The sequence below is a fragment of the Budorcas taxicolor genome, chromosome 5 (assembly GCF_023091745.1).
Source record: "Budorcas taxicolor isolate Tak-1 chromosome 5, Takin1.1, whole genome shotgun sequence".
NCBI lineage: Eukaryota > Metazoa > Chordata > Mammalia > Artiodactyla > Bovidae > Budorcas > Budorcas taxicolor.
Window position 1 is genome coordinate 146994610 of NC_068914.1, and position 17878 is coordinate 147012487.

Sequence of the window (17878 nt, forward strand, 5' to 3'; positions counted from 1 at the left end):
AACTCTTATGTCATCCCATGGACTGTAGCATCCCACTGTTCCTCTGTCCATGGGATGTCCCAGGCAAGAATTATACTCCTTCTCCAGGAGATCGTCCCAGCCCAGGATCAAACCCGCATCTCCTGCATTAGCAGGTGGATTCTTTACCACTGAGCAATAGATCCCAGTTAATTAAAAAAAAAAAACTTTGGAGTTACACTCCGAGAGAAATTTTCACTCTTGCTTAAAGGAGAATGTCCACAGCAGCAATGTTTGTAATAAAAGAAATACGTCAACAGGAAACAATCCAAGCATTCCTCAACTTGATGATGAAAAAGTGGCACAATCATACAGGGCAATGTTACATCACAATTAAAATGACTGTATTACAGCTACCTATAAATACATGAATCTGCCTCAATAAAGATGTTAATCATAAAAACAAGTTGCAAAATGATACATTCTGCTGTAATTATAAAGTTTAAAAGCATGCAAAACTATATTACAATTGTTTCTGGATATATACATTGTATAAAGTATAAAAATAGGCATGGGATTGATAAGTACCAAAGGAGACAACCTCTGAAGGACAGGAAGGAATACACCAGGCTCAGCTGTGCACACGTTTCAGATTTTTTTGACTGCACTAGGTCTTTTTTGCTCGCAGAATCTTTCATTCTCGTTGGGACACACGGGACCTTTTAGTTGTGGCAGCCAGGATCTACCTCCCTGACTGGGGATAGAACCTGGGTCCTCTGCATTGGGAGGGCAGCATCTTAGCCACTGGACCACCAGGGAAGTCCCTCTAAGGGGGAAATAATATTATTCTTGACTTCTCCGATTTTTTTTTCCTTCATTTTGTCTCCCCCTGAAGAGGAGAGAGGTGAACTTTAACACACCTACGTTTCCATTCTGTCTTTGCCACTTACTGGGGAAGGAACTTAGCAGGTTGCTTTATTTCTCCAAGCCTCTGTGTCTGTAAATAACCTGTTTCATAATCAATTAGGTGAAACAATATGACTATTTGTGCTGCACAAAGTGCTAAGTGCTATAGAAGTATAAGCTGCACTTGTGCAAGAATGCTCCACGAATTCCAGTGATCACTGAAAACTTGGTGTTCCTTTGTTACATATTCTCACGGAACATTCTTTTCCGTCAGAGCACTTGCCTTCCCTTGCAATTAATTACACGGTCATTAACACCTTATATGTCCGTGCACCATCTCCACTCCATAGCTTTGGGCTCACAGCCCAGCACAGGACCTAGCCCATTTTTGTTAGTCTGATCCGAACACTGGAAGTAAGAATGCGAAGCAAGGTAGGACGAAAGGACTTTTGTCTCCAATTTCTATCCTCTTTGCACTTTGATCCTAAACCTGTATTACTTAGTGACAAACTAGTTTAATTTTTAATGAAAAGCCTAACAGTTAAGTCAGCGTAGCTTAATTTCATCGCCTCTCGGAGGAAGGCAACGTTTTAATACAGGAAGTTACAGGAAATCAAAGGAGCAGGTAGAGAGTGCTGGGGACGCCGGTGTGGTCCTCTAGGTCTGGGAGGAAAGGCGGCGTGTCTAACGGTTCAAGAACAGCCGCGGCGCCGTTAGGGGGCGCTCGCGAGGCCGCCGCAGGAATTCGCGCCCTCCGGTTACATGCCCCAGTAACCCCGGCGCGCCTGCGACCGAGAGTAACCTCGCGGTCGAGTGACAGCCCCCCCCCCCCGCCCCGACTCTCGCCTGCTCCGTCTCAGCCAATAGGGAGGCAGCGCACGAGCCGGCAGGACTCTCGCCCGCCCCGACTCCTCCCCCGAGCTGTTAGAACTGAGTTGTACAGTCCTCCGCCGCCGGCTTCTTACTTTTCCAATCGCGGATCTGGTTCCCGGTTCCAAGCCCCGCCCCCGGCCTGCCCCGCGTTCTTTCTCGGGCCGAGTCACCTTTGCCTTACAAATATGAGGCCCCGCCCCCGGCCTACCTTGCCGCGTGAGGCCCCGCCCCTGGACCTGGCTGACCAATGACCGACTGAGCCCGGAGCCTTTGGGGCGGGTCCGCAGCCAATGCGCACGCCGTGGGCGGGCTCCGGGCCGGAATTGGGGGTGAAGCTCCAGCGCTGTGCCCACATTCGGGGCGCGCGGAGCAGAGGGGTCCCTGGGGGACGCCCGGAGCTAAGATGGCGTCCGCAGCCGAGGGGGATATGGAAGCCGAGCTGACGAGGGGGCTGCAGTGGGGTTTCCAAGACCTGAGCCTTAACAAGTTGGCGACGTCCCTGGGCGCGTCAGAACAGGCGCTGCGGCTCATCATCTCCATCTTCTTAGGTAAGGACCCCTCTCGGAGTCCCCGGAAGACGGGGACGTGACCTCGCCCTCTTCCCGGAGCCACCGGGAGGGCTTTTTGGGGTGCGGGTGTCAATCCTTAAACATACCAACCGGCTGTGGAGAGGAAGATGACACTATTCTGGAGTCTGGGGGCACTGTACCTCCTGAACCTCTTCACCTTTCCCTTCGACCCCTCTTGTACCCTTCTGGCCCCTCATTGGGCGCCACCACCCTCATCCTGCCATGCTCTGCCCTGTGTCCCTACGACCTGTCCTTATTTGTCTCTCTCTTGAGTTCTACTCTCTGTCCATGTGTACTGCTGTTATTAATATCAACCCTCAGACACGCGCGCTTCTCATTGGCAGGTATAGGCTCCCTGACTTAGATATTTTAGTCCTATGGACCCACTCAGCCCCATACTCCATACTTGCATATTCTGTGTCTCTTGTGTGCGTTGCCAGCTTGTATTACACTCTCATCTTTTTGTCCCGTTTCTAATTTCTTCTTTTAACTATACTGGTTTTTCTTGTCCTTAGCCACCCACCTGTCATTTACCGTGGAATATTATTTTAGTACTGGGCTTGGAAAACAGGGCTGGCAACCCCTTAAAAACTATTCACGCTACCCCAAGCGTGTTTTACACATGTAGTTCAAAGGATGTGGTGTATTTGCATTTATGTCACAACAAACCGCATTGTAACTGGTTTATGGGCTTTTTTAATGCATCCTTCCTCTATGGCTTTTTTTTAATAGATGAAGCAGCATGGCACAGTAAGGGAAAAAAAAAGTGTGTGGACTTGGAGGGCAAACCAGTCCTGCTGCTCGCAAACTAGGATTATGGGCGAACCACTTAACTTCTCTGGGCCTTTAGTTTCCTTACTTATGAAATGAGCATAATAATGCCTATCTGATAGAACTGCTATAAAGTCTGGTAGGAATTCAAAGGTCATAAGCTGATATTAAATATTTGAGTAGTTGGAAGGCTTTATGAAGGTTATGGGACTTCAGCTAGGAAAGTAGGGGTGGTGAAGAATTAAACAAGACTTGTTGGGGAGGGTGGGTGCAGGAGCAGGTCTGAACCACAAGAAATTTGAGATAAAGTTGGGCAGATGTGGAAAGCCTTAAATACTGGTAAGAAATTTGGAATTTATGGAGTAGTCGATAGAGACACTGACATGTAATATCACCTAAAGGGTGCTAATCTGATCTAGATAATGGGAAAGGCATTAATTCATGTTTAAACAACCTTGGGTAATATTGTTATTTGCCCATCACACATCAAGCCAAGATACTCTTTGTTTCTTCCAGATAAAGATCACCATTACCCTCCCATGTAGAATTACAAAGTTTTAGAGGTGGCAGGAACCTTAGGTTGTGGAACTTACTTGCTGCCACCCAGATCTAACCCAAATTTATCAGTACTTCAATCTAGGGTTCTTTGCACCACACCAGCTTTGAACTTCCTACTTCTTCGTCCTTTTTTCCAGGCCCAGTTATTTGTTGGGATTATAATTGACAATTAAGAGTGTTTACATTTCATTCATTAGGAAGCCAGCTGTTGATGTCTCAACTATAAATGGAGACTGTAACACAGGGAGCAACAGATTATAAGGGACAACCTGTTAAATGGAGCTGCGGCTAGAATTAGGCTTGGAATCTGTCTTTTTAGTGATGACATAATCAAATACAGCCTATGCACTTGTAGTGGACTACTGTGTACTATCATGGGGCATACACCTGTCTAGACAGTTGTTTTCTCCATGGCTTACTTCTCCAACCTCATCCTCTCATTACCACCAAGCATCAAGGTAATAAAAACTTGGTATAATACATCCATCACACTCCTGAGCCCCCTTGTCCATCCTACCGTGGCCCACATCCCCTCTTCCTAGCCGACATGTGTCGTTGCCTTCAGTAATTCATAGTATATCTCATTTTTAGGTCAATTTGAGTTCACATTGACCCCTAAATTGATCAGGCCTAAGTTTCACATGTGGATATATAGGATTGTATTTTCTAGGTTTAGGTTATATACATACACAGAAACATACATTGATAAGCTTGTTGACAAGTACATGGAAGAAAGGATGCATTTTTCTGGTTGTAAATATGCTTCTCCTACAAAAGTATCATCACTTCTGTGTATTGTAACCTAGAAACCAGTAGCCTTTCAGCAATGGAGCTCCTGAACCACCTCTCCTGGGGAACTGGGATACGGGAGGAAATCTTTGCCTGAGGTACCAAAAGGCCTGTAGTTGGAAACAATTTCTGACTCGCTTTCTACTAACAAGATTAATTTTGGTTGAAAGCACTGAAATGCAGGTCCCCTGAAGAGTTGGGTATATCAGACATTCACATTTTAAGAGGATAAAATATGAATGAATGTCTCACTGTTTTAGTTAGATAGTTTCATTACTGGTTCCCTAACATCTTTCCCTGTTTGAGTTGTGTGCTGGTCTTGGTCTACCCAGCATTAGCCTTCAAACCTTTTGAACTGGGGCCCGAAGTGAGAAATAACATTTTACATCATGACCCAGTAAACACACAGATGTATACTTGCATTGGAAACAGAAGTTTCAGGAAACATTACTCATCCTGAATATAGGTAGTGTGCTTAGCTATTTTCTATTTTATTTTTTAGGATCATTTACAACCTACTAAATTGATTTCAAGACCCACTAATGGGTTACAGCAAGCAGTTTTAAAACTCCTGAGTTAGAGGCTGTAATTTTTTGATATTAGGTGCTGCAAGGAAAGGGTAAGTTTATGAGCACTTACTGCACTGGAGAATTTCAAACAGGCAGAGGACATTGTCAAGAGGGGCATGTGTGTGTCTGTCTTGCGTCTGATTGCCAGGAGTTTGGTGGAAGATAAAGTTTGCTGTGAGCTCTGGTGCTGGCAGATGCCACTGGAAAACATCTCCGATTCAACAGCTCAGGTCTCCTCGTTCCTTAGCATAATTAGCAACACGAATTGTTCCAAATAAATTCAGCAAAGTGTACCTGTTGTGGGTGAAGCACTGTGCTTGCCCCTGCAAAGGAAAGGGCAGTGGTACAGGATGAGTAATGGGGCTGGGCACCCGAAGGTATGACCTATGGTCTGTTGGGGGCAGGGAACAGGCAGGCGATAAGTACTCTCGTAACCACAATAACAGGTGGCACTCTAAGTGCCGGCAGAGATTCGCAGAGCTTTATGAGGTTTAATGACTGGACCTTTAATGAACTTTGAAAGTTGAATAGGGTTTCAGCAGACTGAGATGGTGAGGAATAGGGACCGAGGCAAGGACATGTGGTGACACATTCCAGGAACAGGAAGTGGTCCAGTTGGACTGAAGCAGGACCTAAGTAGAGAAGCAGTAGAAAATAGGACCGGAAGGGACTTCCCTATTGGTCTAGTGGTTAAGACCCTGCACTTCCAGTGCAAGAGGTGTGGGCTCAATACCTGGTCAGCAAACTGAGATCCCACATGACCCATGGCACGGCCAAGAAAATTTTTAAAAAAAGACTGGAAATGTAGGTGGTGGATCCTTGAAAGCCAAGGGAAGTGTGCGCTTACTGAAGCAGGTGATCAGGAGCCATCGCAGATACTTGAAAGGAGAGCAGTGGGCCAGCACTGTCCTGGGAGCGGATCCAGGAGTACAGAGTAGTTTGGAAGATAGATTCCGTGACTACTTTTCATCTACACAGCTGCACGCACCAGAAACCCAGGAGCCAGCCTTATCACCTCCCCCTCTCACTCTGCCCTCACCCCAGTCACCGAGTTCTATCAGCACCACCTCCAAATTGTGCCTCAGATACACTCCTTCCCTCCATCATCACAGCCACTGACCATCTGTCACCAGAACTGCCCGAATAGCCCCTGGACAGGTCTCTATAGTTTCTTCCTGTCCACCCAGTTCGTTCTCCCTGGCGCAGCCAGGGTGACCCAACCCCATCCCTCTCTTGGCTCAGCCCCCACCAGGGGTTCCATACACCCCTGGGAATCTCCCACTCCAGCCTCGACCTGAGCAAGTTCACAGCCTTGTGGCCACGTGGCCTTGCCCGAGCTCCTCAGAAAAGGCATCAGGCCCTTCCCACCTGAGCCATGGTACCTGCTAATCCAGCTGCCAAGAGCACTCTGTGTTCATTACCCACCTCACCGAGCCTTTCCCTCTTTCAGGCCTTGGTTCAGATTGTTACTTCCTTGCAGAGTTCTTTCCTGCCTCTCATTTTAAGTTATGTGCCCTGTTGTACTTTCTCTTCTGGACTGAAATCCCCTTCCGAGTGAGTACGCATGCTAACGTGTGATTATATATGTGCAGATGAGGGCAACAATCATTTAAGTTCTGTTCAGCAGTACCTGGCTTGTGGAAAGGGCTCAATAAATATTTGCTGAATAAGTGAAAGTGTGGGTGAATGACTTGGCAACTGATTGCCTGAGAGAGAAAGAAGTATAATAGTTGGGGGGGAAAAAAAAACAAGCTCAGGCCTTCTGCCAGGGGAGCTGAAGAGGTGACGGTGACTTCACAAATGTGGAGAGGTCAAGTGAGGGTTAGATGTTGTTCAGTGCCAGGGAATGACCTAGTTTTGGGACTGGCTTTAGGTTCCAAGGGCACCTCCAGCTTGTCTTGTGAAGCCTAGTCTTGAGCTTGAAAACAGTTGATAACGATTGATAACAGTTGATAACAGTTGATAAAGATAATGGTTTTAGAAGTCACTACTGGAGAAGGGAATGGATACCCACTCCAGCATCCTTGCCTGGAGAATCCCATGGACAGAGGAGCCTAGGGGGCTACAGTCCATGGGGTCACAAAGAGTCAGACACAACCCTGCTAATATTTTCACTTTTCAGTGGTATCATAATTGAATCAGGGAGGGACTGAAATGCCACGGAGAGACAACGGAGAGACGGAAGAGAATCTAGAGTGTGTTGATAATGGCATTGGTAGCTGACAATTATAAAGCACTCAACAATACCCCGCCTGGCCTGCCAATTACCCCTAAGTTATATACAGTCCTTTTATTAGCTTCCTTGTGCAGATAGGAAGCTGAGACCTCCAGTTCATACCCATTTCTGCCCACCTCTGAAACCCCTGCTCTTTACCACCTTGGGACTGAGAGGAGCGTGTGGGATGGGAAAGACAAAGACCCTTGGTATTCTCTACTCTTTTCTTTCTACATGACTGAACCAAGATGTAATCAGCATGTTAGGTACCTCTCAGCAGCCAAAAATGGCATCAGCCAAATGGAGCAGATGGTCACCCCACCTAGCACAAGCTCCTCCTTCAGGCTTGGCTATGACTGTGGCTTGGCTGGTAGACTCATCTAAAGTGGCACTTGGGGGTAAGGACTTATTCCTTGGAGCTTCAGAATCAGCACCACTATGGTTAGCAACCTTTAAAATCAAAGGAGGTCCCACAGTTCAGCTCCCTTTGGACCAGAGTCAGGCCTGGCCCTTCACAACTAAATCCATCATTCAGGGCAAAAAGTTTTTTTCTTTTTCAAGTAGCAAAATGAAGAGCCCTCAGCTGGGCACGGTGGCAACTGAGCAGCATTAATGAGACAAATGAGACTTCTGACCATAATACAAAGCATGGTCCAAAAATGCTATGGCTGTGAAGTGAGGAGATTGTCCTAAGACTTTCAAGGCCTCATCTCATCCCAAAAGGCTAGGTCCATTCTTCATTTTAGGCTTTTATCTTTATTCTAATTCATAGCCACAAATTTCATCATAACCTAAAGCTTCCTGTTGGGGATTTCTTTTAAATATATTTTTCCAACTTGTTAATCTACACTCCAATATCTTACGTTGCACAGAACTTCATGTTTGAATGCCAGTCTAACTTTAACATCAAACAGAACCATTTCTTTGCAATGTGCCTGGGTGCTCAGTCACTCAGTCGTGTCCAACTCTTTGTGACCCCACAGACTGTGGCCCCCAGGCTCCTCCGTCCATAGAATTTTCCAGGCAAGAATATTGAAATCAGTTGCCATTTCCAACTCCGGGGAATCTTTCTGACCCAGGGATTGAACCTGCGTCTCTTGTGTCTCCTGCACTGGCAGGTAGATTCTTTACTCCTACGCCACCTGGGAAGCCCATTTCTTTGCAGAGACGTGTAAAACAGGGCCCATGAGATTCTATGCACAGGGTAATTTAACAAAGCAATTACATGCCCACTGACATGAAATCTGTCTGGGCAGCCATGGGAATTCACTGAAGGAGTTCCATCCAGCAGCCTTTTAAAAATGGGGTTCAGTCTTGAAAAAGGAAATGGCATTTCAGCTAGACTTTAAAAGGCATGGAAGATTCTAGTCAGGTGGAGATGGAAAGGGGAACTTTTCAACAACAAAGGATAATGAGCATGTATGTGGAGAGCAGGAAAAGTGAGGAAGACCTGAGGAACAGCAGGCAGTCCAGCTTGGCTGGGACACCAGAGGTTCCATAAAGGAGCTGCAGAGGAAAGCATGATTGAGTCTTCAGGGGGCGGGGAATGGGGGGGTGTGACAGAGTGAGCTGTCAGGACAAGCATCTTTACAGACCTGCAGGCCTAGGTGCAGGTTTCTAAAATTAAGATTAAATTGGGGGATTCCCTGGCCATCCAGTAATTAAACACACGTGCACAAAAGTAATTGCAGCCACAAAATAATTATAATAAGATTAAATATGTGCCAACTCTTTCACCATCAACCAGTTACTAAGCTCCAGCCATCCTTTTCCTCATGTTCCCAAAGGCCAATTTGACTAAAGAATTGAGGTTAAAAGTTAAGTGCTGTATCTGATACATATTTTTAAATTATATTTAATTAATAACAAGCAGCAATATTTTGAAACAATGCAAAATTGACCTGCATTTTTAAAAATGATATTGTCATCGAAGAGCTTGCCTATTTCTAGAAAGCTGCCTAGGCAGGCCCTTTGCTCTCCTTCTGCTCTGGCCAAGTGTGAGAAAGAAGCATTGTTCTGGGGAAGCTCTGAGGACCAGGTGAGATAGACTGTATCGATCTTGGCCAAGCCTGACCCAGGATAGTTTTAAATAATTGTTTTCTCCCTTCCCTCAATAGATATTCATCTCCTTCCTTTCTAAGGAGTCTCCAAGTGTGGTCTTGGGACCAGCACCATCAGACCTGCTAGGAACTTGTTAGGCAATCAGGTTCTTAGTGGGGACTAAACGAGAGACTCTCAGGATGAGGCCCAGTGATCCGTGTTTTAACAGCTCTCCATGTTATACACTTCCCCGCATGTCTGAGGACTGCGGGCTTAATGTGTGGCTTCACATTAAGCCCCTTTTTTGTAACAGTTGATGTCAAACTTGTATCCTATGATCTTCGGGATAAACAAAATGCTCTCAGATTCTTTATAGCTTTCAGTTTAGTTCAGTTCAGTCACTCGTCGTGTCTGACTCTTTGCAACCCCATGAACCCACACCAGGCCTCCCTGTCCACCCAAACCCATGTCCATTGTGTCAGTGATGCCATCCAACCATCTCATCCTCTGTCGTCCCCTTCTCCTCTGGCCCTCAATCTTTCCCAGCACCAGGGTCTTTTCAAATGAGTCAGCTCTCCACATCAGGTGGCCAAAGTATTGGAGTTTCAGCTTCAACATCAATCCTTCCAATGAACACCCGGGACTCATCTGCTTTAGGATAGACTGGTTGGATCTCCTTGCAGTCCAAGGGACTCTCAAGAGTCCTCTCCAGCACCACAGTTCAAAAGCATCAATTCTTCGGCACTCAGCTTTCTTTATAGTCCAACTCTCACATCCATACATGACTACTGGAAAAACCATAGCCTTGACTAGATGGACCTTTGTTGGCTTAGGTTTCCCCATTTGCTAGATCTCCAAATATTATATTATTACTGAATCATAGGGTTAATGTACTAATGACATTATTATATCATTATCATCTCTTGTCAGATAGATAAGCTCTGATTTCTTATCAAATAAGAAAGCTCTTTGATGACTATATTATTTTTTAAAATGCAAGTAAATTTTGTATTGTTTCAAACTATTGCCACTTGTTATGAGTTAAATATAATTTTAAAATTTATGAGATACAATGCTTAACTCGTTACCTCATCTTTAGTAAAATTGGTCTTTGGGAACATGAGCTATATGATAATCTGTCTATTACCAGATAGATAGTAGAGATGATCTTCTCTCCAGGCCTTCTGTTGTGACCTGTAGCTCTAACAAAAAGTAGATGCCCTCATGGAATTCTAGGTGAATTTTCCTCCTCAAGCAGAGAGTTATTCAGGTGGGGGCTGAAGGGTGTTGACATTTTCCCTGCAGTTACTGAGGACAAGGGCAGGGAGATTTAGGGCCCACCTGAAGTTCTCTTGGTGAAGCAATAATAGCTTCCTAGAGACCTCAAAGCTTAAGATTTGTATATCCCAAAAGATGCTGTATATATCTTTACTTCTCCCTGTTTTCAAAGCTAGAATGGGGAAGGTGGCAAGTAAGACACTAAAATTAAGGATGAGTGATTTCTGGATAAGGATTTCCTTTTGGCTTAAAATGGATGGCTTTTTATTTTATTTATTTTTTAGCTGTATTGTGTGGCATGTGGGGCATGTGGGATCTTAGTTACCCAACCAGGGATTGAATCCACACCCCCTACATTGGGAGCATGGAGTCTTATCCACTGGACCACCAGGGAAGTCCCTGGATTGCTTTTTAAATCTGAGTTCCTCCCTGTTCAAGCAGTGGCTTTGAACGTAAGTGAGATTTGTGAAACTCTGGACACCCTAAACAAAGGATTCCATTTGAGAGCCTCATATACCACAATTGTTAGCGATAGAGACTTCTGATGGAAATGTCATTGCATTCTAACTGTAGGGACCGTTTGTCAGAAAGCAGAGAGAAGTTCAGCCAAAAGTGGTAAGACTCAGGTTTTGTTCTTGATTCGCATGAAGTCGAGTGGACAGTTTAAATACCCCACACTAACCACAGGCTAAGTTTAAATTAAAAATAAAAAGCTTTTGTCAATTAAAGATGCTTTTCAGTATCAAGTATCTATCATATTGCTATGGCATTTAGATAAGAAAAGCATACACAGTCATACCTGCTACACAGAATTAAGTGGTGAGATAGTAATTTTGTAAGCAACTAAAAGCTCACTATAAAAAAAAAGAAAGAACTCATGTGAGTATGTTGTGTGCTAATCTGAGGAGGATATGAGACCCAGAAGGCTGAGCCTGGTCGCTGTGTATTTGTATGTGCTGTGATGAGAAGTGGCTTCCGTGTGGACGTGCTCAATGGCTTACAGCCCTTGAGGTTTCCAGTTTCTGCTGTGATAGCGATTCTAAACTCAGATGGGCTTGGACACCATTCTGGATTACTGTCCACGAATATAATACTTCTCTTTGCCAGCCAGCAAGCAGAGGCCAGCTGGAACAGCGCCCTTTAAGGCTCCCGTGGTGTATACCTCAGACTCTGGTGGGAAAGACTGATTATAGTTGGAATACAATATACATGGCCCCAATTAAAAATATTGAACCAGAAGGGCTACTAGAAACCCTCATTCTTCAGCTAAAGAATAATTTGACCCCATGTTTTAGTTCTTTAGTTATTCTGAAAGAAAGAAACAAAAGCAAAACCTAGGAATTCCTATATAGCATGTGTGCTAAGTCGCTTCAGTGTCCGACTCTGTGCGACCTTATGGACTGTAGCCCCTCAGGCTCCTCTGTCAATGGAGAGTCTCCAAGCAAGAATACTAGAGTGGGTATACTGTGCCCTCCTCTGGGACACCTTTCTGACCCAAGGATCGAAGCCGCATCTCCTGTGTCAACTTCTTCAAGTCTTAATCTCGTTTTATATTTTTAAGGTATATGTGCTTTTATTATATTCTAAAATACCTAACTTGGGGACTTTCCCTTGACAGTCCAGGGTTAAGACTCCATATGTCCCATGCAGGGAGTGTGGGTTTGATCCCTGGTTGGGGAACTAAGATCCTGGCATGCCGCAGGGTGCAGCCAGAATAAATAAATAAAATACAAAATTTTAAATAGTTTTTAAAGTTCTTCCCAAATCTTCAAGTAATATTGAGATGCTGATAAAGAAATTGGATTTTTTTCAGCATGGATGGTCAGGGATAATGTGAACTTCATCAGAATCTTAAACTTTTTTGCATCAAAGGATACTCTAAAGCAAGTGAAAAGAAATGAGAAACAGAAAAGAGAGAGAGAGAAAATACTCATAAATCATTTATCTGGTAAGGGTCTAGTATCCAGAATATATCAAGAATTCTTATAACTAAACAATAAAAAGACAACTCAGTTTAAAAATGGGCAAAGAATATGAATAGACATTTGTCTAAAGAAGATATGCAAATAGCCAATAAGCACATGGAAAGATGTTCAGCATCTTTAGTCTTTGGAAATGCAGATCAAAGTCATAATGACATACCACTTCACACGCACCAGGATGGCTGTAACCAAAAAAAGGAGTAAACAAATGTTAGTGAAGATGTGGGGAAATTGAAATCCTCATGCGTGGTTAGTGGGAACGTCAAACAGCGCAGCCCCTGAAGAAAGCAGTTTGGCAGTTTCTCATAGTTAAGCAGTTATTATAGTAGGACCCAGCAGTTCCACCCCTAATTATGTACTGAAAAGAGCTGATGTATATGTTCACACGAAAACCTGTACACACATATTCATCACATTATTATCATTGACAAACAGTGGATGACCCAACTGACAAATGGATAAATAAAATATTAATATTCATGAAATGAAATATTCAGCCATAAAAAGAAATGAAGTACTGATACTTGCTATACAGCATGGATGAACTTTGAAAATGTGGTGCTGAGCGAAAGAAGCCAGACACAAATGGCCACATAATGTCTGCTTCCATTTATGTGAGATGCCCAGAAGAGGCAAATCCATAAAGACAGAAAGTAGATTGGTGGTTGGTGGGGATGAGAGGAGGGTTGAATTGGGGGTGACGGCTGAGAGGTGTGGGGTTTCTGGTTAGCGTGATGGAGGTATTGGGGCATTAGTAGTGGGCGTGGTTGCACAACATTGCGAGTGTACTAAAATTTACCAAATCTGCAGACTTGAATAAAGAGTGAGTAGGTATGCTCACAAAGTTAGAGAAACAGAACCCAATAAATATCCACATGCGCTCGGATTCATAGGTTCAGTTAGAGGGTGTGATGCCATTGTCTTTTCTCCTGTTAGAATCCCAGCTGGTTCAGAAAGAGTTTATTGTTTCACTTGCTGGAATACTTGTTGTGAAAAAGAAGTCTCACCTACTTTGTTTGTACTTACAAGCCTAGATTTGGCAACTCTTCACAAGAGGGAGGAAAATTACCAAGACAAGTTATTTGAGAGGGTTGTGTAAAGTTAATTAGCCACTTGGCAGCCTTGGGGCAACCCCTGGCCAGATAAAGGCACAACAGGAGTGAAGAACTCCAATTTCTCCACTGAAAACCAGTGCCAGGAATCAAAAGGGGGAAAAAAACTCAGGCTGCCACACACTAGTTCAAGATTTTTGAGAGAGAACCATGAAGTGTAAAAGCTGAGAAGCAGGAAATAGAAGACTTTAGGCTGTTATAACAGGGAAAGAAGAGGAGGAAGCAGTAACACAAGACACAAAAGAAAGATAAGAAGCAAAAGGAGGGGAAGACTGGAGAGAGCAGAGATGAGGCTGGGGGCTCTGCAGGCCTGGCCAGCCCTCCGCCTCTCTCCCTGACCTGTGCTGAGCCTGTGCTCCCAGCTGATAGACCTCTCTGGTAGGTGACTTCCGTACTCCTTCCCTTCCTGGACTTAAACAGGCATCCCGGGTCTGAAATACTGAGTTGGCCCAAATGTTCATTCAGGATCTTTTGTAAGATCTTATGGCAGAGGATGAGATAGTCGGACGGCATCACAGACTCAATGGGCATGAATTTGAACAAACTCCAGGAGATGGTGAAGGACAGGGAACCCTGGCGTGCTGCAGCCCATGGGGTTGCAAAGACTCAGACACCACTTAGCAACTGAATGACAATGACAACAAATGCCTAGTTTTGTTGTAGTGCTTGATTTTTTTTTAAATAATCCAGAATTTGTGGGACCTGAAAATTCTTAATCTTGGTGACCTTCTTTAAGAAAAAGAATTCAAAAATATCTTACACGTTTTATAACAACGTATGATCACGTGAGCACGTTGCTAAATGTATGACCATGTGAGCAAGTTGCTAGTTCCCACCTCCACCCCTACACACACACACACACACACACACCACACACACACACACGCACGCGCGCGCACACACACACACACACCCAGGCCTCAAACAGACCCTTGCAGAGGAAGAGCCTCAGACTAAATGAAGCTGGGTGAACTTCTTGGCAAATCACCTTCTTCCTGGGAGTACTGGGGGCAACTCAGAGCTTTATTTTTGAAACTTGCTGTAGACTTAATTTAGTTAAAATCCGATCAAGATGGGCAAAGGCCAAAATTTCCCACCCCTAGCTCAAGGCTAGAGGCTTGAGCCTGAGAGTGTATGTCTTAAAACTGGTTAAAAGATCTTACTCAGATTTTAAGAAGTTAGGTATAGATAGGCTTGTATAAAATATTTGCTCGTATGTAAATATTTCTTAAGTGGCCTCAAGGAAGTACATGTTTGATGCTTTTTTACGGATGTTTTCTCTTATAATCTGCGCAACAGCCTGTAAGATGGCTAGTATTTTGCCTCTTGACTGAAAGAAAAACGCACAACCTAAAAATGGCAAATGCAGTTTTAATTCAGGGCCTTTACTGAGGAACGTAGCCTGGAAGACTGCCTCTTGGGTGGCTCTGAGGAAGGCTCCAAAGAGATCAGGGACATATTAATATGTGAATGTTTCTTGCTTGGAAAAAAGCATGTAGTTGAGCTTCAGAGAGGCTTCTCCGGGTGGCTCAGACAGTAAAGAATCTGCCTGCAGTGCAGGAGACCAGATTCAACCCCTAGGTCAGGAAGCTTCCTCTGGAGAATGCCACGGGCAGAGCACCCTGTAGGCTACAGTCCGTAGGGTCGCAAAGAGGTGAACACAACTGAGTAGGTAACACACACTTTGAGCATCAAAAGATTACTGCCAGTCACAAAGAGCAGACATCTCAAGTGAATGATTTTAGTGCCTTTCTGTGTATGTGAAGACGCAAGAATCTGGACTCGTTGTAACTGTCCCTTAGATATACATCTGAACTATCTAGGCCAGTATCCAAAGCACAGAACCCTTCAGTTTTTCTCCATCCTGAATTCCCCGCTAGGTGCGCTGTTGGTGGGCAGCTGCGGTGGCTGCTGGCATGGTCCTTGAAGAACTAGAATGTGAAGGGGCCACATTCTTTTCTTTACATCCCTACCTTAGACGTGAAGAAATCAAGGTACAAAGAATCTAAGTGATTTGCCCAAGCGGCAAAGCTAAATTTCTCAACCAGATTACTCTTCATTCCTGAGTCTAGCTCGAATCAGATAATCTGGCTACAAGTTGCCACCGTGTGGTTCGCTAATTTACAAAGATTTACAATGTGATAAAAATAAAAATAAAAAAACCACTCTCTGAATGTAAGCCTCAGGCTGCTATCTTTGCTAGGAAAGGCATTTCTGTGTGTTCAAGTGCCTGAGGGTCCGTCAACATCTGTTGTCCTGTTCCACTAGTCAACAGTGACTAGTGACTAGGCTGCAAGTCAACAGCCTTAACATTCTTTCAGTCTATAAATTCTGTTATAACAAAAAAACTGTGACCATTTGCACAATCTGTAATAGTACAGAAAAGACTGTAATTGTGCAGACAAACATTCACAAATCGTTCGGAGCATCTGATCAGGCTTGAGGTAGGTAGTCCTGAGGGCTGGCCCCTGACCCAGGGTGGCGGGGGTAGGGTGGTGGGGTGCTGACTTTTCCTAGGCTCAGACGCCAGTGAGTACCTCTTCCCGGTGGGGTCATACAAGGGAATGTGGCTTCAGGGTCAGTCTATTGTCTCATCATAACATCATAACTTCCTCATCATAACAGCCTCAGCACCAGTTTGCACGCATGATTGCCAGCTTGTATCATTGGCATTAATCTTAACATGGCCTTGCCTGTTAACTGCTAAGAGCCCCTGGCTTGAGTGGAACAATAAAAAACTGACTTTTGATGGGACTTTGGGTGCAGTTCAGGTTTAGGTTGTTTGGGTTAAGTGACTAAAAAAACTAATATTTCCTTTTCTTAATTTTTTTTGGTCACACCGTTCCACTCGGCTTATGAGATTTTAGTTCCCCAGCCAAGGTTTGAACTTGGGTCTCAACATTGAGAGCACCAAGTCCTAACCACTGGACCTCCAGGGAATTCCCATTAAAAAAAAAAAAAAACTTTGTAACCTTCATAAGAGCCTTTTTCCTTTCTCACAGATAACCTCCATTTACTAGTTTACCCTTAAAACGCCCCCTCTGTTCTTATTCTGAGGACATTTTCATCATTTATCCCTGAATTCTGTTATACAGTCATCAAAACGTTTAAGATACTGAGCTGGAGGTCCCTTTCAGAAATGAATTGCACCCTAAGAAGATAGGCAGGGGGTGTCCCCAAGAACTGGTGAAGAAAGAAAGAACAAGGAGTACCTAAATTTAGCAGAGATGAAGTTTTCAAATGGTTTTAGATAGGATGATAAGCGGATGTGGGCGTGCGTGTGTCTGTGAACAGATAATCAGAGAATAACATAGCCGTAGCTTTAAAAGTGCACAGCTAGTGACTAGTGAGGCTTCCCTGGTGGCTCAGTGGTAACAAATCCACCCGCAATGCAAGAGATGCAGGTTCAGTCCCTGGGTCGGGCAGATCCCCTGGAAAAGGAAATGGCAAACCACTCCAGTGTTCTTGCCTGGAGAATTCCGTGGACAGAAGGGCCTGGCGGGCTACAGTCCATGGGGTCGAAACAAGTCGAACATGACTGAGTGACTGAACGACAGCAGTGCCTAGTGATGTATTTGCTGGCCTCCGCCAGGTGCCAAGGCCTGTGACAGGAGTGTCAGCATAGAAATCGAGTGATATGGGTTCTAACTGGGGCTCTGCTCTTTTAACCTGAGGCAAGCCAGTTAGCCCCTTTGGGCTTTGCTTTCTTCTCTCTCTAATGAAGGGTTTGGAGTCAGTGATTTATAAGGTTTCATGGGTTCAAAGAATGTGAATCCTAGGAATAACCATTCAGCATGTGACTCAGCCTGAGCCACAGAGGACTGTTGGAGTGGGGCAGCTGTGTTGTCTCCTTGGCCATACCATCAACAAGGCTTAATCTGCTGAATAGAGACAGGACCATTGTGAACAAATTCCAGAGGTGAGGGTCACCCCACCTCCAGGTCCAAAATGTCCCAGTGTTCCCCCAGGTGACAGTGTGGTCAGTAACCAATCAGTCACCTATCACCACGAAGAGCCAGAGTCGCACAGGGCTTCACTCTCCTTCCTATCTCCATTCGTCTTCCTTTCCTCTGTGTAGCTCTTCAGTATGAGGAATTTCCACTTTGGTGAAAGAAATGTGAATGGCAGTTCTTCACAGCAGAAATAATCATGAGAAAGCTAGCATGTGGAAATATGTGATAAAAAATAAACTGTCAATGCCCATAAGCCATTAGATGGCCACTTCCCTGGCCATCTAGTGGTTAAGACTCTGCACTTC

At 44.6% G+C, this 17878-nt stretch overlaps 1 protein-coding gene across 1 annotated transcript in view; it reads left to right on the plus strand.

Moving 5' to 3' along the window:
• The first annotated feature begins 2023 nt into the window (after window positions 1-2023).
• The window catches only part of LPCAT3 (lysophosphatidylcholine acyltransferase 3), a 34571-nt gene continuing 18716 nt past the window's right edge, over window positions 2024-17878 (plus strand). The window contains exon 1 of the mRNA XM_052640015.1: window positions 2024-2285. Within this exon, the coding sequence (XP_052495975.1) occupies window positions 2141-2285 (145 nt within the window). The 5' untranslated portion in view covers window positions 2024-2140. The remainder of the gene's footprint in view (window positions 2286-17878) is intronic.